The following is a 26,873-nucleotide window of genomic DNA, read 5'->3' as shown; positions in this document are numbered from 1 at the left end:
TGTAAATAACGTCCACCCTTCATTGTCTCACACGCAGGACATTTCCAATTCATCATTACCATTCTTGGATATTCTTCTTTCTATATCTTCTGATAAAATAACAACCAGTGTTCATTGTAAACCTACAAACACCAACAATTATTTGCACTTGATTTCTAATCACACCATACATATAAAACATAATAATCCCAAAACCCTAGTTCATGATACCACGCAAACTGAGTAGTGAACCCGATAATTTCAAGGTCCTCTCAACATAATTAGAATCATTTTTCGTTTATCATAACTAACCCAAAAATATTCTGAAAAAAAGCTCTCAACTCTAAATCAAGAACACTATTTATCTTCATCTGTTGCGGAAACAAATCCTGAACTCTCCTGTACCAAGCATTCCTTATCCTCATATACCACACTTACAACAAACAAGTTAAAGACATTATTCTGAATCATTTTCACATTTTAAAGGAAGCTAATACCACCAACTCGACTCGTAATCTGAGGGTCGCGGGCTCGAATCCCCGTTACACCAAACATGCTCGCCCTTTCAACCGTGGAGACGTTATAATGTGACGGTCAATCTCACTATTCATTGGTAAAACAGTAGTCCAAGAGTTGGCAGTGGGTGATGATGACTAACTGTCTTCACTCTAGTCTTACACTACTAAATTAGGAACGACTGGTGCAGATAACCCTCGTGTAGCTTTGCGCGAAATTCGAAAACAAGCAAACCAATAAATATAGCTTACTTTTGGTGGTTTGACCTACAACATTTTTACGTCTTTCAACAACTACAACGCGTAATTTCCTACACAGTTTTATTAAAATGTGTTAATCTATTTAGTTTATGTAGTGTATATGTGTGTATAGAAGTCATATTAACGTTAGAAATAAATGACCTTAAAGCTTTTTACTGTAAGTTTTGGTTCGCGTTTTAATGAACGTTTCTGAAGAAACTATGAGGCGAAACGTTGAAAGTCTAATTAAATAAAAACATTTTGGTATCATAAATTCATTTAACTTCTAATATTAAGTTGTTAATATAACTGATTAAAAATTGATTTTTAACAGTAATTATTTATGAATACGCCACGAATATATTTCATGAATGATCTTAATTTTGATTGGCTCACAGAGGAATTTATGGGAGTTTTGTCTGCCTCGAGTACACTTTTCTACCTCTTTGTTGTTCAAGGTTTATTTCGCTAAGTTTGTATATTTCAATTAGCGATAAAATATGGGGTTAGGGTATACTATTTGTAGGGAGGTAGTGTTTAATCTGTCATTTTTGATGGTCTATAACGTTTAGTACCATATATAAAAATAAGTAACCAAATTATAATTATTTCAGCTGTTTGTATTGAGAGTTATCGAGTCTATCCATTACTGTTCAGTTAGATGCATGTTTATCTATCGGATTTGGTTTAAAAAGTTTGGAGAAACTGTCTTTACACACCAGATATATACATGTGTGATTTTATTTTAACCAACGTTTCGCCTTTGCAATTTCCTCAGAGTTAATATACACAACTGTTTATATAGATATAGTACACCCACTTTCATTTTTTATAGCTTTCCAAAGCAAGAGATACTCTAACGTAGTTGTATTTTATATGTCACGTGTAATACATCCAGGGAATTAGAAAGGCAGGATATCTTTTGGGATGAAAGGACAGTTGTTACTTTGTTGGTTGGACTTTATCATCGTAAGAACCTTGAAGAGGTGAGGCCAAGACCCATGCAAGCTAGTCAAGTCCTAACAGTATTAGAAGTAATAGAATTAAATCATTTTGTTTTAAAAATTCAGAATATAATAAAAATTATAATGTATTTTCTATCAAAGTTATAAAATAATAGTGATATGCGTTGTCAACAATGAATTACGTTGCTTAACACCAAAACGATAATGTTGTTAATCTACGAAATGAGGCTATAAAGTGAAATGTCTAGACAGCAAAATTGGAAAAGTATTGTTTTCGTAAGTTAGTATCTTCGCTGATTAAAAAAGTTTATCTGATGTGCGTTTTTACAAATTATGGGTACAGATAGCCTAACTGCTTTGTGCCATAAAACACCAAATCAACCAATCAACAAATTAGGATTGACTGAAAAGTAGATTTGATAAATTATATTTTAGGTAAATATGTTTGTTGTTGTTTAGATTGCAGCTCCTAATGATTTAAGTACTAACAAGCATTGGCCAACTCGTCAGAAACGTTACAATAAAAAAAAACAACTGTAGCTTCCGTCCTTCATCGTTTTTTTGCATTACGCAATAAGGACCAACAGTGAGTTGTAGATTAATATTTTATGTATATTTATTGACAGTATTACATACAGTGAAGTTCAGTCTTAACTAAACGACAGTGAGAAATATACCGAAGTCACAGTGGTAACTTATTTTTGTCGAATATAAACCATGCTTAATAAAGGGTTGACTAACTGTTAAGCGGTAAACAATACACGTAATAATAAATAAGGAAGTGGACAGTGGTTATGAATTAATATCGCATTAATTTTAATTAGAATTACTATGGCTAAAATCAGGGGTTTGATTCCCCTCGCTGGGCTGAGCAGATAGCCCGATGTGGCTTTGCTATAAGAAAAACACACAAACACACAGAATTACTATGAGTTAAACTGTAAATACAAGTACAAAATTATAACTGATGTTAGCATAGTGTATCTTTAGGCATCAGTAGGAAACAGTGACTAATCTTTCATTTAGATCAGTATCGGTGTTAATAACCTGGAGCCAGTTGTTTGTAAAACGTGGAATCAGCCACATTTGGGGAAAGTCAACCAAAATTAGCCTTTTAAAAATAAATTTTGTTATGTGTTTAACTAAATTTAAATAATAAACGTTACGCGGACACGGGTAGTATAACTGCACGTTTCTAAAACATAAGCCTCACGTTCACATCCAGCTTTGAAATGATAATAAATTTTAAAGCGGAGTTTGGAGTGATTTTGGTCATTTACATTTGGGTGATTCCTGGAGCCTAACTATGTGCAACATTAGGGTGGATGAACCTCTGGGTATGGAAACAACGCCAGAACAATTTAAATCCGCAGACTGAGAAGGCTGACAGATCGTTGAATATTAAAAACACCTTGCCACACTGTGTTAATAAGGGTTGAAAACAACTTGTAGGCCCCTCGTTACCAGTTATAAGTACGGCTGACTGTAATAAGGTCCTGGAACATGGAGGCTTCTCGATGGTTGGAGGGTGTCTTTATACACTATTGGCCAGTGTGCTCCCCAATTCTATTAGGCTACTGACCCGCTATCACTCGTCTGCCTTTTAAGACGGACAAGAGTTCTAAACAGCAAGAAGTTAATATATTGCCTGCAAACAATGCTACATTAAAAGATAGCACATACTTGGGTATCTGGATGAATAACAGACCTTGTGCGTTCAAATCCAAATAGCTCACCAAAGGTTGCCCACAGAAATTCAAAGCATCGATGGGTACATAAAAGGAAATACAACACATTTTACTGAATTTTAAGGTTCCTACGTAATTTGTTTGACACCACTCTCGTGCATTTTGCCATGAGACATCAGTGTGAGTCATCCCTCTTCGGTTGCAAGAGAAAATACTAATAGAAAAGGATACTTTCTACACTCTACGGTATAACGTGACCCCACGTCCACAGCTAAACACTAATCTTATCGATAGACTCCTGTAGACTTAAGTTTTTATAATTTCTGTAAACATTTTTTCTTTTATAAATTAATATAGTATTTGTTACAACGATGTTGTAATAATACGCAAGTTTAAGTGTTGTGTAATTTTTGTGAAAATTATTTTCCTTCGTAAGTTAAAGTATTTATGTGTTAAATATGATTTAACAAATATTTTACACAGTTTGTTGTGTTAAACTTCTAATAATATGTATAAACATATATATATATTTACCCGTCCAGACCGTTTTTAAACTGTTTAAAGCCAAATTATCCCAAGTTATCTGATGTTTTTTCACCATCAAGTACAAACAAGTTTACCGAGACGCAGGAAAGTATATAGAGTACAAAACAAAGAATTTACACAATTGGACACAACCAGATCCAGATTTAACACAAAGACTTGAGACCTCACTCTGAGTTGGGGTCTTAAATAAAATATAACGATAATAATAAAGGCTATAACTTTGTGAAATTATGGGTCAGGAAAGAGCACGACTGTTTTACAAACATGTTTTATTAACAAGCAACTGGATAATCGTAATCGACTAATAACACGATGTAATAAAATTTTTACTTTTACTTGTTCCTGGACAGAAAGTGTTATTTCCCAGTTGCTTATGCCTGAAGTAAATAGAAAAGACTTATTATTTTATTCAAACCTTGCTTTTGTGACCTGAGTAATGAAATTTTCAAATTTACCCATTTTCCAGAACATTCCAGATAGATTCAGTGCTGAGTAGCTGATAGACAAGTTTCTCGAACTTACAAGAATGTTTAAGAACTTTCTGGAATGTTGTAGAACTTACTAGAATTTTCTATAACTTTCCATAGTAATATATATATACAGGGACTCACCACTTCAGTTTAGTTCTAGCTGCCTAAGCGAACACATAGACCTGTCTGATTTCATCAGAGATGGCATCAAGAAGCTGCAAGCATTCTCCAGACGGATTCTGCTATGTATAAGGTCAATTTATCAAGACAAGAATGAAAAAGTACCCTGTGACAGCATCTGCTAAAATGTGTAAGGCCTACAAGGCATATTTAGGCATTTCTGTTAGGGACAATTTTTGCCTGCTTAAATAGTAAGATTTTATATTATACAAATTTAAATAAAAGTTAAATATCTTTTTTTTTATTTCCAGTAGTATAGAAAGAATATCACATATATTTTGCATGAACCTCTTACACATTAAGCTTTACTAAGGATGCTTTACCAAGTTTTCCTGTTATCGCTGCCTTTGGGACAGCAGGGACACCGCAGCGCACTACAAAAGGAAGCACTGGTCACAATGGATCGAGTTATCTGTGGGGAAGCACAATGTCAAGTGTGAGCCACTAGTGGACCTCCAGAAGGTGTTGCTCCCACCATTGCACATAAAATTTGGTATTGTGAATCAATTTGTCACAGCTCTTGATAAGGAGTCTGCAGCTTTCAAGTACCTTCAAGATTTCTTTTCTAAACTGTATGAGGCAAAGGCCATAGCTTTTGCTTGTTTGGAATTTCGTGCAAAGCTACTCGAGGGCTATCTGCGCTAGCCGTCCCTAATTTAGTTGTGTAAGACAAGAAGGAAGGCAGCTAGTTATCACCATCCACCACCAACTTTTAGGCTACTCTTTTACAAACGAACAATGGGATTGACCGTAACATTATAACACCCCCACGGCCGAAATGGCGAGCATGTTTGTTGCAACCGGGAAGGTCGTAGCTGATGTTTTCGTTGGACCACAAATAAAGAAGATCTTGGAATGCACAGAATTCCTCAAGTAGCTCAGTAGGAAGAAAAAAATAGCTTAGGGCAGTTTTGTTGCAGTGGCTCGGGGATTCTTGGGCAATCACAAGGCCGAAAATTATGTGGAGCTGGTTGAGGCTCTAGTGGAGAACTACGGAACAATGGGCTGCAGCATGTCCCTGAAAGTTCATATCCTTGACGCTAATCTTGATAAATTCAAGGAGAACATGGGAGCATACTCAGAGGAGCAAGGCGAGCGCTTCCACCAAGATAAACTGAACTTTGAATGCAGCTACCAAGGAACATATAATGAAAACTTGATGGGAGACTTATATATATATAAAAACATTGTTTGCTCCTCTACATAATGCTTTCTATACCCATACCAGCCGTTTTTCTATATATAATTTTCTCTATAAGTGGGTTTTTCACCTCGTCACAGATGATGGGAGACAATATTTGAGGGCTGATACGCAAAAGTGATTTACATTACAGTCGCAAATCTCGAAAAACTACAAACTTCTGAACATTTTTGTATAACTTTATAAATACATGTAATTTTTATTCAAATGTTGTTTCATTCAGAACTTATGTAAATGAAAATGTGCAAATTTGTCCGTTTTTACATAGAAAGTAGGTTAAATTCAAATTTCATTATCCAGGTCACAGAAGCAAAGAGTGAAGGGAATAATGGCCATTTTCTATACTTTTACAACATTAGCAATTAAGAAAAACACATACTCCAGGAACAAAATGTCTGTTACGTAATGTAATCAAGCCACGCAAAGGTTTTGTTTTACATTGTGGAGCCTCCCTTAAGGTCCCTGTCACACCAAACATGCTCGCCCTTTCAGCCGTGGGGGCGTTATAATGTTCGGCCAATTCCACTGTTCGTTGGTAAAAGAGGTTTGTTTGTTTGTTTTGGAATTTCGCACAAAGCAACTCGAGGGCTATCTGTGCTAGCCGTCCCTAATTTAGTAGTGTAAGACTACAGGGAAGGCAGCTAGTCATCACCACCCACCGCCGACTCTTGGGCTACTCTTTTACCAACGAATAGTGGGACTGACCGTCACATTATAACGCCCCCACGGCTGGGAGGGCGAGCATGTTTGGCGCGACTCGGGCGTGAACCCGCGACCCTCAGATTACGAAGCGCACGCCTTAACGCGCTAGGCCATGCCAGGCCCGGTAAAAGAGGTCTTACACTACTAGAGTAGGGATGGCTAGTGTGGATAGCCATCGTGCGGCTTTGTGCAAAATTCAAACCAAACCAAGCCTTAAGTTCTTTGGGATGTTGTTGTTTATTCCTTGTGTTTTGTTTATTGTATTATTATGATGTTACTTACCAACGTATAGGGGTTAAAAATTTACAGTTTCTTACACCGTAATATTGTATATGAAGAAAATTACCTTTTGATGCTTGGAAACTCTGTAAATTACTTTGTCAGTGCCCCCTCCCCTAGTACAGCGGTGTGTCTTCAGATTTACAACGCTAAAATCAGGTGTTCGATTCTCCCGGTGGGCTCAGCAGATAGCCCAATGAGACTTTCCTATAAACACACACATACACACTTTGCCGAAAATAAACTTGTTTTTTTTTTGAATTTCGCACAAAGCTACTCGAGGGCTATTTGTGCTAGCCGTCCCTAATTTAGCAGGGTAAGACTAGAGGGAAGGCAGCTAGTCATCACCACCCACCGCCAACTCTTGGGCTACTCTTTTACCAACGAATAGTGGGATTGACCGTAACATTATACGCCCCCACGGCTGGGAGGGCGAGCATGTTTAGCGCGAACCCGCGACCCTCGGATTACGAGCCGCACGCCTTACGCGCTTGGCCATGCCAGGCTCCCCCGAAAATAAAACGAATAACAGTTGAACTGCTAGATGCATGAAAAAAAATTATATTTGAAAAAAATGTCAATTTTTCCCTTAATGAAAGCATGTTAATTATCCAATAAAATTCCAAACCTTAAGTGATTTTGCAAAGTATTTTTATCAGACTTTTCAAAACTTTTCCCACAACTAATGTAAGACTAATTTAACTTAATGTTTAAGGATTTTCTTTGTCCACCTAGAGTTCTCCATCCACTAAGTTAAATTATTAAAAAAAATAACTCAAAGCCAGACCTTATAATTCAAATATTTATGAAACCTTCCCTTAAATTAACTGCACCCATAACATCTGAAGGTAATCCATTCCAAAGGCTAATCATCCTCTTATCAAAATAAAACTTAATTGAAGATGAGTCCTACTCTGACAAAATTTGTTTGTGTCTGTTAGTCCTATCATTCTCATATTCAGTCAACAGAAGATGATCCATGGACACTACCAATTCCTTTAAAACCTTAAACATTTTGGTGAGATCCCTAAACTCTTCCTTTTGTTTTAAACAACAAAACAAATTTCCCAAGATCTTACCCTGTTTTTAAATGAAAACCTTTCTTCCTGGCATAATTTAAATGGATCAACTTTAAAAGGAAGATTATACCTGTGCATTCTAGCTCAACACCACCACTATGTATTACGACCTCTTCATGTTTGAGATGGCTAACTGGCTTTCATTTGGGTGAGTGCAGATTGAAAATGTTTATAACTGACATGTAGCATATATCCAACTAAATACACTGACATTGAGGAAACTAGACAACCAGTTAAGGAAATTACACAAGTTCCATGTGAACATCAAAACTAGAAACTCTAATGTGTTAATGGAGGTTACTTTTATACTCTCTGTATGACAAGAAACACTATCAGAACAGATAACTATAAACAAAACACTAAGATGGAAGTTTATTCATACATTATATCTCTCATTTACATTAAGTATATATTTAAATAAATATATTTTTCCAATTTTAATTTTTCTTGTTACTGCTATAATTTGAAATCTGAGTCGGAATAATACGTGTTTATGTAATCAAAATCATTTTTAATTGTTTTATTTATTACTATATACATAGCCTTACTAAGCAACATTCTTAACTATGCTTTCTCATCTGTTTATTCCTCACACATTTCATTTAACTACTTCTATTTTAATAGTTCACATGTGCTACTCTACAGTTAGAACCTAAACAAAAGACTCCAAGCCAAAAAATTATACACTGTTTCTTACAAATAAATACATGAAAAGATAGTGTGCTTTTTTATACTTTGAAAGTACAGGTAATTAAATCTCTATTACATGGTGAGCATCACTCTCACAAAACACTACAAAAACCATTTTAACCATTCGTATGGCTACTAATTTTTAGGTTTTGTAATATATTGGATAGAAAATAAATAAAAAAATTGTGATTTTAAAAACCTTCAAACAGGGATCATAAGAATAGTCTACAAACAAGATTGGAGATACTTTATTTACTCAAACTCCAAACCCATACTTTGAATCCATGTAGTTTGAGTGAATAACATCTAGAGTATCTTCAGCCATGTTTACTGTTTTAACAATACCTGTTGAGAGATTTTTTAAATTCTAAGTTTTAGTATTTATCTTATTTAGTGACTTTTTCACAGTCAACTATAAACAAAGGATTACTTCACATGGTAGCTAGCTTTATCCACTGTAACTGTAATAAACATAGCTGGCAGTTTACAGTCATCTAATTTTCACTTACAATTGGTTAGTAATTCCAGTTTCACTGTGTACTTGCAGCCTTTAAAGGAACACCAGATACTTGTAAGAAAGATAACTTCTTCAAAGTGTAATGATAACAGAAAAATATGTTTTTTAGCTTATGTAAAATATATACAAAACAAATTGACTTTCAATATCCATACAACCTTCAGTGTACCTTATTTAATATGCTACAAAAGGTTTGGGTACAATATAACAAGATGAAACTTTGTAGAATGGACAACAACTGCCTGTTGTGGAAACACAAGTGTAGAGAATGATGAAAGAAGAAAGGCAGAAGACATTTGAAAAGTCATTTTCTACACTTGTGTCTCCACAACAGGCAGTTGTTGTCCATTCTACAAAGTTTCATTATGATTACTTATCCCTAAACAATCTATCAAAGAATATATCAAGCTGTTTTTGTTGTAGTTTGGCAAGAGAACAGTAATAATAATAACTACAAACTAGTTATTTTGAGTGAAGTTTCTTTTCCGTGTAAGTTTAACATGCATGTATTTTTATACATGTACAGTCTTATCAGTGAACAATAAAGGTTTTAAAGTTTGTTTGAACTGAATGTGTATTGTTTATGGTATGTTTTATCTGAAAGTTCTATAAGGGTTTTGAGAGCAATTTCTAATGTGAACCATTATCATAATTTATGATCAATTCAAAGACAACTAGTTTTCAGATTTAAATACTTCTGACTATTAGGGTGGCTACTAATTTTGAGACTTGGCTATGTAGTGGGTATTAATTAATTAACAACTAGTCTTCAGATTTAAATACTTCTGACTATTAGGGTGGCTACTAATTTTGCAGTCTTTGCTATTTAGTGGGTATTAATTAATTAACAACTAGTCTTCAGATTTAAATACTTCTGACTATTATGGTGGCTACTCATTTTCAGATGGCTATACAGTGGGTATTTATTATTTAACAACAACTAGTCTCCAGATTTAAATGCTTCTGACTATTAGGGTGGCTACTAATTTTGAGACCTGGCTATGTAGTGGATATTAATTAATTAACAACTGGTCTTCAGATTTAAATACTTCTGACTGTAAGGGTGGCTACTAATTTTCAGACTTTGCTATGCTGTGAGTATCAGTCATCTTCATCAAGATTTAAAAATACAACAGAATGTAGCTCAGTGTTAAATTTTTGGCAAAAGGTTTTTCAGTGGTGATATTTTCAAAATCTGTGTAAATCACACTTATAAGGATTTTTTTTTCAACATTTTCCAGTTGGAAAATTGGCACTTAAATTGCTGTTGATTGTAAGATACTGAAGGAAGGACCAATATACAGTGAATATATATATAGAGAGTATAAAGATTTTGGAGAGATATTTGAGGGATAGTAGATGTATCTATTTACACCATTTTGTCACTAACAGTGAGATATGATTACATATACAATATTTAAGGTATAATTACATTCAAACTGCAAATACAACCAATCATATAACTCAGTTTATGATACTGTCTCTCTCTATTTGTAAATATTTTCGCACTCTTCATATTTTATTAATATTATATTTTAATTCTCTGTGCTTCCAAAATTTCTCTTTTATTTGTTTTTTCTCAATATTCAGTATTTTTAATATTTTTGAAGTTAATTAACATACTGAATATAGAGAAAAATATAAAAGGAACATTCTAGAGTCACTAAAAATCAATTACAAACCTAACCTTAATACATCAGGAGTGCCATCAAGTTAATTACATCTAGAACCAGAGGGAGCAACTATAATAAACTGAATTATATGATTGATTGTATTTGCAATTTGAATGTAATCATGTCTCACTGTTAGTGACAAAATGATGTTAATAGATAAATCTATTGCCCCACATATCACTATCTTGAAACTTCACATTTTTTTCATATGTGAAGCAAATGATGATAATTTAGCTTACTGGAAACAAAAACTTAAAAGTCTTAGCCATTAGGCCAGACATTAGAAAATGACCTTCATTACTGAGAAGTATAAGGCAATACAATTTAGGTTTTCATGCTAAAATCCAGGTTTTGATACCCGTGGTCGGCAGAGCACAGATAACCCATTGTGTAGCTTTGTGCTTAACTTCAAACAAACAAACAATCTCTCTTAGAAATAATTTACTTTTGTGGTATGGGTAGTGATGTTGCCAAAAATAAAAAAAAGGAAGATTTAGACAAAGATATTGATAAAACTTTCAGTTGAGTGTTAAACTGTAGCAAAAAAAATTTTTTTACAAGATCTTGAATTTAAGAGCAAAAAGTTCAATTTAACCCTTGTAAAACATTCTTGAAGCCTTATTTATATATAGTTGTTCAATATGTTCAAAACTAAAACAGTGGGATACTGGGACAGTTCTAATACTAGTTTAAGTACATGTAATATCATAGACGTTTTACATTTCTAGAACACAAGAAGGTTAAGAAATGATTCAGATGTTAAAATATCTCAAAGGTTGTTGTATGAATGGTAAGGTGAAATTATGAACTTAAATGAGTAGCATATATGTTCTGAAACTCCAGAAACAACATCATATTAGTTTTCACTTAGAACCATCAACTCGTAGAATGGAATGGTCTGCCCAATCATCTGGTGTGTGTGATGCATAAATGTAAGGAAATGACAGTTACATATACATTTTTTAAGGTAAAAGGGTAAACTTTGTAGGCCACTTGACTTCCCACAACTTCTCATTTTGTGTATTTTCATGTTGGTTAATGTCAGTTGGGAAGTTTCAAATGGATTAGTTGTACATAACATGAATAAATATTTTAGAAATGAGGATCAATAGCTCTCAATTTTTGTAACATGTTTTTTTACTACAGAAGTTCACCTTCAGGGTAGAATATTTCAACAAAAACTTGTATATTTAGGCTCTCAGCAGGCATAAAAGTATTATACTGATTCAATGAGTGAAAGATAATTCTTCCTTAAAATGTGTTTCATTCTATATTTTCAAAACATGAACTCATTACATAATATTAAGATAAAAATACATATAGTTTGACTCCAAAAATCTAAAACAAATTTCACTATACTTCTTACTCAATCCTTAAACTATATACATAGTAACTGCATCAAGCCATCTGAAGATATCCTAAGAAGGTAGAAACATTGTTCTCTACTTTATTAGTAAAAGTATTAATAACCATACCAGCCATCCTGAGATATATTTTCCACTTCAAGTGGGTTTCTCATCATCTCCAACTACAATTGAGCCTCTCCTCACATACAAAATGTTTTGCACAACCTTGGTTGGGGTGGAACCATTCCAGTTACCCTCATGTATACACTTCTTGTGCAGATGTTGTAGGCTTTAAATAAAAGCACAACCAAAACTGCAAATATCACAAGAAAGATTTTATTACCTGGTTATTTCTAGTTACAGTATCAGTACTAACTGCTTACTGTTTCAGACCAATGCCACGGGCTCTGCTGCCCCATTTATAAATTATGCAAATGGGTGAAAGAGTAATTAAATTATTATTTTGTGAAAAGCGTTTGCACTTTAGAAATTCTTTAAGTGATTCAAAGCCGGCTGTTCAAATGAAAAAGATGTCAACTATGTAACATTTCCAGGTATGAAGTTTTATAAGGCCCAGTTGTAAAAGGTGGCTTTCAAAACATCCCATGAAAACATTGACATAATGTTTTGTTACTCACTGCAGTATCGTTAACCTGAAGCTAATGTTTGTTATTGGGAATTCTTATGAGTTAGAAAGGGCTAAGATGGACGTTAGTTTCTAGTCCTTCTCCTACATCGTATGGAATGTTAGTGTAAAGGTAAGAAACATCTATTTTGAAAAGGGTTTTAAGGTGGTAAATGTCCATTGGTATTGAATCTTCTATGATATCAAGAAAGTGAGTCATCCTTTAGGTAGGAGATGCATTTAACATTTCACAGTAGCCATATTTGTGTAAGAAATTAAGGATCGGTTAGGATTGTTTGGCTTGTGTACGTATGAATAAAATCTACCTAAACAATTTTGTTTGTGTATCAAATATTGGTAGCTTCCTTTATTAATTTCATTGTTTTGGTGGAATTCAATATAATTCTCATTCTAACTTGTGATCTTAAGTGTTTGGTTGTCGTATTTCCCACTAAGTCATCCATTTATGAAGACAAGTAGTCAACATTATCGCCCTCTTTACCAATTAATAGAGGGATTAGAAGTTACATTACATGATCGATGATGGGATTTGAACCCACAACCCACAGATTGCAAGTGATCTAACGACGGAAAAAAGTTACAGAAGAGCTAACGTTATTGCAGTATTCTTTAACCCTAAAATTGAAATTAAAGTGCAATCTTTAAAGTTAACTTAAAGTGTAAAATTTAAGTTTGTTTTAGAGAAAATCCAGTGTTTTCTAAAGATGGCTGGTTTGGGTATTAACACTTTATTTTAATTAAAATACAGAAGACATTTTTATTTCGAGCGAGTTTCTCGTCGTCAAGAATTAATTCACCATGATTGTTAGAGATATGCAAGTGTAGTGTTAAATATTTTAACTCCATTATGCCAGAACTTACCTAGATTATGCCATTGTTAACCGTGTATACACTCGTTTGATCCTAACGAAACTAAGAAACATAAATTCAAAAATTGTCAACAGAAGAAATGCTATTTTTTTAATCCAACAGTGCCGAAACGAAAAACTAATACCTAATTTTGAGAAAATAAATGTATCCAAGAACACACACTACCCATAACCCCCTTTGGTTAACCTGAAGATGACCTAAGGTGGAAATATTGTTCTGTACTTTAAAGTTTTAATACCCATACTAGCCGTTTTTGGAATACATTTTTACTTGAAGTGGGTTCTTTTATCATCTTGAAAGTCTTGTGTCCAACGCATTGAACTGTGCCCCAGATTTAAGAACTGTAAATTCGTAAACTTACCACTAATCCATTGGGAGATTTTAACTTGAGAAAAAGTGTGATATATAGATTTATTTCCATCAGCTTTAGTAACAATAGAATGTTTAAACTTTGTTAGTTCTTTTGTTTCCATACAATACGAAATTCAGAAAGTTACTAATAATGCTTAGTTATAGTTGCTTCATTTGTTTGTTATATGCAGTAGGTGATGTCTCTTTTTCCTGAGAATATTACAACCCTATCAGTGTTAAAAGGACTAGTACTGAATATTCTTGCTGCCGTATTATGACTGACCATCTATAACAGTTAATCAATGCTGTGAAGAAACAAACGTCAGGGGGTGACGATGTTTACTATCCAAAGAAAGCGAGTTTATTTGTTGAATCCTGGTGAACTTTCTTTACCCGCTTAGTTTTAAGTAAAGGAAGCTGTAGAAAGGATTGCTATTTAGTAGTTTGATATGTTTTTATTTATTTGTTTATTTATTCAAATTTTCCAACTCTTTATTTTAAAATTACAAGGATCCAATCCAGTTACCTATTACAGAACACTATTGTTTCTTGATCGAGTAGTATGCTGTTACTTGCATGTTTGCTTATCTGATACCTGTTGAGAAGCCAGTTTTTAGCTGAAAGTTACAGGAGATTCACAAAACGTTCTAAATTAAAAAATGATTAAAATTAGAAAGAAAACTTTCAAACAAGTTTATTTCCAGGACTACTTGTAAAAGATTTTTTCTTCAAGTAAGTAGGCTATGTTTTATTAGTTCTCCCTAAAATATTTAACAAAGTTGATGAAAGTTATTGTGTACAAATGAATATATTACTCTTGGATTTGATAACAATATTTATTATACCACCTACAATATTTAGTTTTCACAGATTTATACTTATTGATCTAATAATAATAATTGGTCTCTGTAGAAATCTAATGTATTCTGAAAATAAAACGGTAGAGGATATTTCAAAAGCCAACTTTAAAACTCTTCTTAATTAGATCAAAAAAGAAATTTCATTTCACATTTAATGATTGACTTTTTTGAACACATGAGTACAGGATATAATCTAGTCCTTAATCTTTCTAGTTTATTTCTCCCATGTTTTTCTGGAATAAAAAATGTGTTAAAATGCTGTCTTGAATGTAGCTTTTGTGCCTTTTGAAAATTCAAAATCCGTTGACAGATTTCTGAATAATAAAAGTCTAAACATCAGATTCACATACAATTAGTGATAAAACCTCTTTCTTTTATAGATATATTTCTCAAACAACTGAAGAGTTAAGTATATTACAGTTCCACTTTTTTTTTACTGGCATGTATTTCACGTTCTGATAGCCTCAATCCTTCATGTAATTATTACAATTCGATTGCAAGCTTTATATGTAGAACTGTCAAAATCTCACATACACAAGAAAAATAACTGCTTAGATAAAAGAGTCGACTACTGACTATTGAAACTCAATCAGATAAATTTGCTACCCCTCCAAAAATACACACACACAATGTATATATACATAAAACGTTTTTCAGGCTGTACTATCACATAATCTGTTTGAAAATACTGGGGTGAAGCTAACAGTGTCATTTTTAAAATAGACTAAATAACTTGGAAGGTTTGCTAGCAGTATATAATTCCAAGCAGCTCCAAGGTGCAGCAATGGATATACCACGTCTATTGCTGGAAAAAGGCCCCACAATCATGAGGTATGAAACCACTACACCCAGCAGTTTACCAGCCATTGTTTTCAGTGTCATGTCATTCCTACTACACAGTTAGTGTATCACTCTAAATCTTTGGGAGAAGTTTAATCTTGAGTCTTTGAAACAATTGTTAAAAATTAAAAGAAAACTAGTCCTAAGTTGAATGTTGTCTTCTTGTGCAGCCTGTACAGTTAGAAACTAAATAAGGTGATTACAAATCCAGAGAGAAATGCTTTTTTATTTTTTTATTTTTAAGCATCAGCATAAGTTCCTATGGTGGCACAGACTAATATCTCCTATTACAAAGAAACAGTAAAAACACACTAATAAAACTTGAAAAAAAAAGGATGAACTTTCTGAGATGTAAATTTGTCTTAAAGTGTAACAGTTCCACTATTCATGTGGCACAATACCACAAACAGTCCAGGAAGGCACAGGAAATGTCTCACTGTGATGTTTCAACCAGTGTAGATTTTGGTGTGTTTAAGGAAATTTAACTAATTTGTTTGAAAACTTATAAGGTAATCTCAAAAAAAGTGAGCAAGCCCAGAACTGATGAAAACCTTAAAAAAATTCTCACTCAAACATCGAGTAACCACAACACTAATAACTTTCACAAATATAAAACACCTATAACACTATTCATACAATAAGGGACCATCAGTACTAACAGCCCATTCATGCACCCTCCCTCGAAAGATAAAAAAGGTAAAATTTAAACCCACTCTTGTATTCTAAAGATGACTGGTATGGGTATTAAAACTTTAAACAAAATACAGTACAGAAGTTTACCTGAAGGTAACCCAAGAAGGTTGAAATGTCCTGTACTTTAAAAGTACAATGATGATTTAATACCCATATCAGCCATCTTTAGAATACATTTTTCCTTAAGTCTGTTTCTCATAATCATAAACCCACTCTTATTTTTCAGGAAATAATTAAATCCATTCCTGTAAGATGCTAATCTTCACTGGTGCTGATGTTTTCCATAAAACTCTTAATAGGAAAATAGCCTGTTTCTTACAAATCTTAAACTTGTGTCCTATTATCTTCAGAATATAGCACAAAGAAATCACTCTTTTATTCTACCAATTACCTAAATAATTTTATAAAATTCTATAGGACACTCTCTAACTCTTTTGCTAACACAGAAATTAACAGATCCAAACCTATATCCATAAGATAATCCTTTCTTAGATAAGGAAAGCAGGTCTGTGCACAGTATTCCAAGTGAAGTCTATTCAGTGATTTGTAAATGTGTAATTTCCTCTTTAGACTTGTAATCAAAATGTTTATAAACACACCCTAAAATGCTATTGGCTTTACCACTAGCTACAGAGCATTGTTTTAATGGCATGAGTAATTTATCCATTGCTGTGCCAAAATCTTTTCATTCAGCCATGCTTTTGAGTGGTTCTACACTAAACGTGTGATTCAACTTAATAAATAATCTAGAAAGTTGTTTAGTAATCCATCAACAACTTACTAAATAATCTAGAAGGTAGTCCCTCTACATTATCAGTACAGATAGAAGTACCCAATAGTTTAAAATTATGAACAAACTTTACTAATTATTACCCTCTCATTATCATTAACACCACTAATAACAAAGGTCCAGTTTGACTGGACTCCATTAGTAACAACCTTTTTCTTTTGTTCTCTCACCCAAGCACTCTATAATCCAATTACCTATTATTTTTCCCCATCCAACTATGATTTCTTTGGATACTCTTCATTGCAGTACTTTTTCTAAACCTTTTTTGAAAATCTAAATACCTCACTTTCTCATGCTATCATCCAGATAACAAGTATCATCTTTGAAATAAAAGACAAATTAGTACAAAAGAATTTCTCTTCAGTGAATCCACACTGGAAAACATTTCACAGCACAAAAATGAAACTAGTAGGTAAGTCATAAGAGCAGAGAGAAAGGGTTATAATATGTTAATGGTTCATATCACCTTGAAATTCATCATGAGAGATCAATCCAAAAAACAAGCTAGGAAATAAATATTTCATATGCTCATGAAAAAGTCCAAACAAACAGTTAATAACCTAAAAACGAAATATGTAAATTGCCCAGAATTAGGAGAAAAAATTGTAAGCGTAAAAGTATAATCAGTGAAAGTTTCTATAAAAGAACATATATAAGCTCTTCTAATAACAAGTATCTGTCATTTCACAACATTTGGTAGATTACTTAATTATACTACTGAAGTGCTCTTTGTTTTTAAAGGTAATTAAGATGCACAAACAATTATTTTTTTCTCCTTTAAGTTTATTGACAGCATAATGTTAAAAATGTAGTCAGCTACAACTGCATTAGTGCAGCTGGTAAGAACAGAGGGTAACAAAAGGTAAGAATGAATGGGGCTTCACAGCAACAGGCAGCAAACAAAAACACACGGGTATATTCCCAAAGAGGTATGGCAACATACGTTACTTTGTCTAACTCGCACAGTACAAACAAAACACCCATTCTAACTCGTGATATTCAATACCGCATTAAACAGACCCACTATTTACTACTGCTAATAAACCTGTCAGTTTCATCAGAACTTCACCAAACTTTAGTTATTGTTTGAGTGCAAAGTTACAGAAACGACTATCTGCATTTTGTCCAATGTGGAGAATTCAACCCCAAATTTTACATTGTAAATTTGTAAAGTTATTGCTTACCAACCAGATGACTATAATTTCCTAAAAGCCTGTGGTTGTCCTACCTCAGGAAAGGGAACTTTTAAGACTTTCATTTACTCAAAAACTCATGCAGTTAGTAAACCTAGTAAATGGTGAAAGTACAATTTCTCTATTTAAAAAGACTGTCCTAAATATTTTGAAAATGATAAGTTAAAAATACCCAACACATCATAACTTATTTTGAAATTCAATAAATTGATCTATTATTTTCTTAATGATTTTGTAAAGGTTATAAAACATGATGAAACACAGTAAGTCAGATTAAAAATAATTATTTTATAAATTCTTTATCATTAAAAAAGAATAACAAGTAGTACTGTGGTATATTATTTTTTTTTTATAATTCAAAGGTTTGTTTCGAGCACAGTATCACATTTCAGCATTTAAACCACATAAAGTTTCAAAACACATTTATAAAATGTAGCATTCAAGTCACATTTTGTAACAATGTTAAAATTACAATTATCTAATGCTTAATGAAACAGTACATAAAACTGAAGATGTACATCCAAACAGACATTATGAGCCAATCAGAAAACACATGAATAGATACAGTCCCAAACGTTTCACCACACATTACGAGTTAACTGGAAAATATATGAACATGAACATAACATCAAAGTTGGAGGAACACAAACACTGGTACAGATTCAAACTTTTTACTTTGTATATCAGATCTACTAATAAAACAAGTAAAAAGTGAAACATTACAATCTGTATAATTTCTGAAGTTAACACAAATTAAGTTACACTTACTAATTAAACCTTTCAAAATAAAAGTTAAAAAGAAAAGCTAAAACCATCTCTCTTTACTTTGTTCGTGAAAAAGTGATATAAAGGTAGAATACAAAACATTAACTGGGGCACATTTTTTGATGAAACAGAACCACAAACATACACTTTAAATAGCTTTGCTATACCCCATTGGCTGAGTGTTCCAGTTTGTGTGCTGTGTGTATTTCTACAAAAATTACTAATCAAAAGTGTATACCCATTTAGTCTACCAACCAGTGAGAAGTTCATGTCCAAGCATCAACCAATCAAATGTAATTAATACACAAATTATACAACTTTAGTCACTGACACATCATCTGTTAGGTGATTTTCATATGTGTTCAGTTTTGGTTGTAACTAATAGTAAGTGTGGACTTAGAGTTGACCTTTAAGTGTATTGTATTTAACAACTAGCAAGCAAAAAGACACTAGATTAGTTAACTATTAACCATACATTATCAAGTGACCATAATACAGTCCACACACACATTTATTATGTACATGGTCATGAAACTATCCACTGTTTAAATGCGTGTGTGTGTGTGTTAGTTGTTTACACAGAAGCACTACACAAACCACAAGTTTAATTCATGCACAGAATTAAGCAGTTGAAAACAATATGGCATGTTTTGATTGTTACTATTCCTGCAAAAGAAACTCTGTATGATTCAGCCAGCTACTAAATATTTATACAACAGCAGTAACTGCCACTCTTCCACTCTGGTCTCATTAAGGTCTGACCAGGACATCATGTAGCAATGTCTCCACCTCCAGAGGGCATCGTACGAAAACTCTACATGTGGAGATACAAGCACATACTATGTATGTGAGCTCCCAGTGAAAGGAATCAACAACAACTTTGCCCTATAGACTCTTTCATATGGTTCTGTAGGGTCCTTTCATCTTCAGATACTACATGATAGAGAACATTGAATATTTAGATCAAAATATCAGAAAACAAGAAGCTGTTTCAACTGACATATTTTAAGTACCTATAAAAATACTACCACTACATTTTAAACTATTTTCAGGGAACTGAAGGAAAGTTACAAATAACATTATGTAAGATACAACATAAAGCACAGGGATCATCAAAAATATGTTACTCTTGTGACTAGTCTAACTAGGTATGCTACACACATAATAATGCTATTTAAACAAATTTAATGAACTATTATATTGAAACTGAATTTACCACTTCATATTTGTAAACAGTTTTGCAAGAAATTGGTATTTCATTTACAATCAAAGGTAAATTAATGTTCATAGAGCTACACGAATAAAAAAAAAGCTTGACTGATATATATATACCTGCTAAGATAAGCAAACACATGCCAGAACAAAACCAACCACAAAATGGTTTGCTATTACAGAAGTACACTTCAAGATTGAACTCAATCAGATTCCTAAAGAATTAACACAGAATATTACTTTTACAAAATTTGAAAGAATATTACCTAAAATAATACAGAAACCAACTGTATATTTAAAAGAATCAACATAACACATTAATAAGTGCAGTTTTATATATTTCTGTGCCTTATACTGTTACAAGAACATACCAAATGTCTTTCATAGAGAAAACTAATACAAATTCACCTAAGAGCCAACACAAGTACACTGAGGTCATTTCTATTCTAATAGATAATTTAATTCTTAAATCCTAATGCTATTACAGTACACAAACTACAAATGTAATCTTTAAGTCTAAGACTTCTGATAGAGTCACTCTCTGAAATAAAAGTATATTTATCGAAAATTGGAGATAATGACTGATTATTCAGCTTCCTATCCTATTTCTTTCTTTCTTTTTCACCCCACTTTGCCACTTAGCACTTCTCTTACTTTCAGTCCATCTAACTCTACATATCCCACTTTTTAAGAGCTCTGATTATCAATAACTGTCAAATGACAGTCTACATTTACAGTCATGCAAAGAAAACAAAATATTTTTAATCTAATGCTAGACACACTCATTGAAATGTTTGCAAAAATTAGAACCACTCTAAAGCATTTTTATTTCATACTGAATTAGAAAACATTTTGTTAGTCACTTGACAGTTATAGGTGCTTTCTATTAGTTTAATGTGTTCAAATTCTTCAGTAATCCCATCTTGCATAATTATAAATTTATTTCATATTATGCACACAATTTTTTGTGGTAAATTGGCCTTTTTGTAAAAAAGAATTTTCCCAGTTTTAAACTTCACCACTTGTGGTTTGCTCTTAACAACAAACATGGTTTCTAGTTCTTTCTTCAACCAGTTATATCTTATTTTGTTTTTAACCAAACTTTTTAACGTTTCAAGCCCTTGTTTCATTCATGCCACTTGATAACCCTTGGCCCTTTTTAAAAATTAATTCCATCTTTAAACTAACAAACAAATTTTAAATGAAACGTTCATGCAAAATCTCCCCATCATAAACAGACCATTTGTTGAAATCAGGAAAACATATTAACAGGGTTCTACTAATGTAAACGTTGTGGTAGTTCTATGCAAAATATCACATTGTCCTACTTTTGAATGTGTTTCTAACATACTTAAATAGGTAACAAAGCATTATCCCTTGAGATATTTTCTTCCAGCTTATTAAAAACTGTTTGACATTAAAAATTCTGAAATTTGTGGAATAGAAAATTTTCATCTCCATGTTTTCTAGTTTAAAATGTCATAAAAGTTCTTGTTATATCTGAAATTAAATCATTGTTAATAAATGTCCAACCATCTTTTTCTTGCTACCTTTATATAATGCCTGTACGAAGTAAAGTTTTAACAGGACAGTGAAAATAACCTACTAACCCACCTGTATGATCAAAGATGATCCACCACTGGCTATCTCAGGTGGGATCTGAGATAGGGGGCAGCCTTCCACATTCATGATTTGAAGGTTATTACAGAGAGCCAACTCAAATGGTAGAATATGCAGATTAGGATTGTCATTCAAGTACAAAGATTCCAGATTTTCCAGAGAACCTGGAACAAGCCAAGTTCAAATCTTTACAGTTATATATATATATATCAGTGAGATAAACTATACACAGAAATACAGGTTTTTTTTTTAAGAAGTAAATATTTACATGCTAATACAGACTCACAACCAACTGGAACCAAGAATGTCATACAGCCAAATGCATGAATCTGTAGTTTTTCACACATTTAGCAAACACAGAAACAAAGCTAAAACTCAGAAGTAATACAAAACCTCACTGATAATTCTCACAGTGATACATAACACAGAAGAATGGTGGTAGATTTATGTGTCATGAGAAACATGTATAAGGCTAATGATAGTAGAAAGAAGAACACTAGGTCTAGTAATAACAGTTTAAACAAATGGAGAAGCAGTAGTTGGAAGTAAAACAATAAAAGGCAATGAAGCAAACACAGATGAAAAGTACAATATACTAGACAAGGGCATAACTATACAGGTCAGATTACAACTAAAGTAGCCAACAGGAAGAGACTCTTTGAGAATACTCCGTTATCTACTTTAAGTGTTACAGAAATACAATAGTTAACTGAGATCAACATGTCAGGCAAATACATTGCTGCATATAGAAATAAAGTAACTGAGTGAGACATGGTGCCTATAAAAGTGTTAAGTGTAAATTAAGAATGCCTAAACATATAATAGTAGTAGTAGTACACTAGGCTAACAGCATATAAAAAGTAATTGAAGTATATAAAATCAAATGCCTGTGAAGTAAAAAGTCTATACAGAGTAATATTGACTATATTAGTACATACAATGATTCTACTGCTTGTACAAAGTAATAAAAAGTAGCATACCTACACTGCAGAGACTCTAGTACACAGAATTAAAAGCAGAGCAAAAAGTTATAGATGACAGTAGTAATCTTTTGTTTCAGTTCCTGGAGAAAACTGTTAAGAAAGGTCATGCGTTGACTTCAGGTTATACAAGTCACAGTCAAGGATGCACAACTATCACACCAAATTAAAAAAAACTGATCTTTGACATGGTAAGTATTTTCTTCTGCAGTTATTGGCAAGTTCAGATTGAAGAGAAAGATAACTGAAAATCTCCTCTCATATTATCTTTAAGGAAGTGTCAGACTAATAAATTATCTACTGGTCTGTATAGTCTCTCTTCCACATTTCACAGATAAACAAATGTTCTGTTCTTAACACATCCTTTTCAGTATTCTAATACATTGTTAATTTTGATAACTAATCATCAGACGTTGATTTTAAAAGTACTATTCACATCTGCAACTGGTGAAACATATTATTAACTGTCAATCAAAAATAATTACAGGATGTGTCCTTCTTCAAACCATCTAATCTGATATGTGAACGTTTCTTCAATCTGCTGACTTTTCACTTGAGTACGCTTCCCCAATGTTCAGTACAAGTGTATTCTTAATGTTTGTTTTTAATTAAGCATAAAGCTACACAATGGGGTATCTGTGCTCACCACAGGTATCAAAACTTGGTTTCTAGTGGTGTGTGTCCACAGGCATACTGTTGAGCTACTGGGGGGGTGTATTCTTAATGAAGAAATCTTGACACGAAACATTTCATGTGTAATAGATAGACTAAAACTATCTATTTGCCAATAGTTAACCTCAATACCTCATCCGCTAATATCTTCTTTACTAATGATATAAGTTACAAGTTACAGTTCACTTTGTTTTTATACCTTAGTTAAAAAAAACGTGTTATTAATGAGGGTTGTCTACACAAGTCAAGATTAATAATGAGCTGACTGTAGAAACTGAGAAGTGGGAGGATATGATCGAGTTAACCAGTAACTGTTTTGAGTTTTGTCAGCTAAGAAGTTTTTGACCCATTAAAACAGAGTATACATGCCATCTAAGTGGCCCATCAGATACAGACAGAAGTACAGCTACATAAAATACTTTAAGATATGAGAGTGCATGTACATATTTAAAGCTAAAGTATTGAGGTCAATTTCATACATTAATGTTTCAGCTATGACATATCAGTGAGTGAAGTTATGGCAGGCTACATTTAATAAACAAGTGTTGTTTTCAGATTGTAGTACAAACAGTTTCACACATCACCTACTGCAGATACATGTGTTTTAACATCAAAATATTTCTTTCTAAATACAACTATATTGCAGTTCTCAACTAGAAAAATGACATTAATGTGTGATTTAAAATCCAAATATTATTTCTTCGTAAGCACAAATCTATTGTAGTTCTGAACCAAGGAAACTGAGATGTGTGTGTGTATGTTAACATCCACACAATTCCTAAACATAAATCTATTAAGTGCTTAACTGCAATATTAAGATTCACATGTATTTTAACATTCAAATACTTCTTTCCAAATACAAATCTGCAGCTGTACAGAATTAGAAAAAACTGAGATACATGCGTGTGTGTTAACATTTAAAAATTTCTTTTTAAATTCAAATCTACAGCAGTACTGAACTTTTTTTTCTCAATTTATTAAAAGTTCTAAAAATACTTACTAATTTCTTCTGGAATAAATGCGATGTTATTTTCAGCCACATTAAGATACGTTAGACTTGTTAAGTGACCAATAGCTCGAGGTAAATTGGTCAGTTGATTACTCTGTAGGACTAGTTTTTGGAGCTCTCGTAAAAAACCTATCAAATGAAGATATATAAGATTCACTTCTTTCAGCTTAAAACACAATAACTTCTCCTTTTATTCTCCAAGTACATTTTTTACCAATTTCTCTCAACAGAAAAATAGCACAGAAGTCAGCGTTCTGTGTTTTAATAATATCAGATAAACACTATTTTAAAATATCCTTATATGCTAACTTGCTAGAAACTTAATATAAATTTCTTTTACTTGATAATATCACCTAAACAGATAACTAACTACACACATGTACATGGCCAAGCACATTTGGTGGGGCAGGAATTTGCACCTGTAACCCACAGATAAGTTATTGGCTCTTTCTCTTAGTATGTTCATCTGTGGATGTAAATACTCAGAGGTTAATTCACATTTCTGTGAATTCAACTTGTTATATTTCCGATTTTCTTGCATCCAACCTTCACCAACCCTAGGACATGATCCTCTAGATGGGCACATGTTTAATTGTTCACACATTTGTGTCTCTTTATCTATACATGATTTTTGCAAAAAAACAAACAAACAAGAAACATGATTGGCTGAATAGTAGCAATAAGAAACTCGAGTGTATACCTTGCCATGAAACTGGAACTTTTGAAGTGGATTTGAAGATAAGAATTAAAGTTTCTGAAGAAGGACCAACAATGAGATAATTTATTTTAGTGAAAGCCAATAGCAATAGCAACAACTTCTGTGTTTGCACAAAAAAACTTTTCAATCACAAGGAAATCAAGGGACACAAAGCTGCAGTAAAATTATTGGCTGAAGCAGAGAAAGAAACCACTGAAAATGCATGTTTGAAAGTGATTACCACAAGCATTTTTTTCACAGCATACAAGGTGGTAAAAGAAAACCAATCATTTCATAATTTTGAATCTGAAACAGAATTACTAGAACTAAATGGAATTGGCATGGGCCATATCCTTCACTTAAAAATATATGTATTAACATTGTGAATTGCATTAGTGATGAGATGAAAAAAATACAAAATATATACAATATAGTTATTAAACCATAGAGTAGAATTTTGTTGATAACTGATGAACCAACTTCTCTGAGTGAAAAATCTATCTTAACAGTTTATGTTCGAATCTGTATCCTGGATAACAGAATGAACTTGCTGGTAAAGTTATTTTTGAGTTTGCTCGAATTTGAAAACACTACTGCAAAAGGAATTTTTAGTTCATTACTTGACTGTTTTCAGTCTTATGAAATTATTGAAGACTGTGTGTAGCATGCAATGTTGGGGAGTGAAAGTGGAAAGTAAGAAACTGATGAAAGACAAATTTTCTTCCGTACCTGTGTGCCACTCACAGATTAGAATTGTCGTGTGATGACACTGTAAAACCAGTCTTTGAGATCAACAGATTTAAAACAGTTACTGATAAATTTTATGGCTGGTATCACATGTTGTCTAAAAACAGCAGACAACTGAAAGTGTGTGAGAACTTGCTGGAGATTCAACTTTAAAAATTAGCAGAATTTTAAGTACACAATGAGTGGTGTCTAGTTTCTGGTTAGTTTCAGCCATTTGGGAAAACTATGAATTGTTAGTGCAACACTTTGAAGAAACAAAGCATGATTCAACAAAAGACAAAAGAAGAAATCAAGGTGGACATGAGGGCTTACAGTGAAATATTACAAGTACAGTGTTTCTGCTAGATCTAGGATTAACATGTAATGTCCTCCAAGAATTATTCAAACTGAGTTTGGTCTTATGAGAGCACAACACAGACTTTTATAATAAGGTTGATTAAAAGATTAAAGCTCTTGTACAAATTTCCGAAAAAAGACGAATGATTCTAGACTGCTGCTGAAAATCATCACTTTTGGGAATCTCACTTTGCAACAAAGATGACAAAAAGGATCCTCCTATTAATCCAGAACCTTGAGAAAAAATTGATCAAAAATATGTTGTTTGACAGTGAAGATGGTGGGTGATACAACACAGTGTACATTCATGCTGGACAAAAAAACAATGGCCTAAAAAAATGTTGATATTTAACATTCAATGAGATAAAGGTCAGACAATTATCAACAAGGCTTTAACTAAATGAAAGATAAACAATTTGTGGATTTCATCAGTATCTGACCATAAAGTTAGTTCTGGAAAAAATGTAGCATTTGAAATACACTCCACATACAATTACCACTTGTTCCAGTCAATACAAATGA

General features: G+C 32.9%; 1 protein-coding gene and 1 long non-coding RNA gene across 5 annotated transcripts in view; one reads left to right on the top strand and one right to left on the bottom strand.

The window, feature by feature from the left end:
• The first annotated feature begins 7,536 nt into the window (after window positions 1-7,536).
• Window positions 7,537-15,871, top strand: LOC143238435 (uncharacterized). Its single transcript, XR_013020577.1, has 2 exons — window positions 7,537-7,992; window positions 14,129-15,871. It is a non-coding gene; the product is annotated as an uncharacterized LOC143238435 (long non-coding RNA).
• Window positions 14,760-26,873, bottom strand: part of LOC143238433 (leucine-rich repeat protein soc-2 homolog) — a 50,490-nt gene continuing 38,376 nt past the window's right edge. For 3 of the 4 annotated variants that reach the window (XM_076478663.1, XM_076478664.1, XM_076478666.1), the window contains 3 exons: window positions 24,563-24,700; window positions 21,905-22,074; window positions 14,760-20,011 (listed from right to left, as the gene is read on the bottom strand). In XM_076478663.1, coding sequence (XP_076334778.1) covers window positions 19,976-20,011; window positions 21,905-22,074; window positions 24,563-24,700 — 344 coding nt within the window. In that variant the 3' untranslated portion in view covers window positions 14,760-19,975. Of the gene's footprint in view, window positions 20,012-21,904; window positions 22,075-22,951; window positions 22,984-24,562; window positions 24,701-26,873 lie in introns of those variants that run through there. The other variant, XM_076478665.1, reaches the window with a different exon arrangement.

The sequence above is a fragment of the Tachypleus tridentatus genome, chromosome 13 (assembly GCF_004210375.1).
Source record: "Tachypleus tridentatus isolate NWPU-2018 chromosome 13, ASM421037v1, whole genome shotgun sequence".
In the NCBI taxonomy this organism is placed as follows: Eukaryota; Metazoa; Arthropoda; class Merostomata; order Xiphosura; family Limulidae; genus Tachypleus; species Tachypleus tridentatus.
The sequence above is the reverse complement of the archived record's forward strand: the minus strand, read 5'-3'. Positions and strand labels throughout refer to the sequence as shown.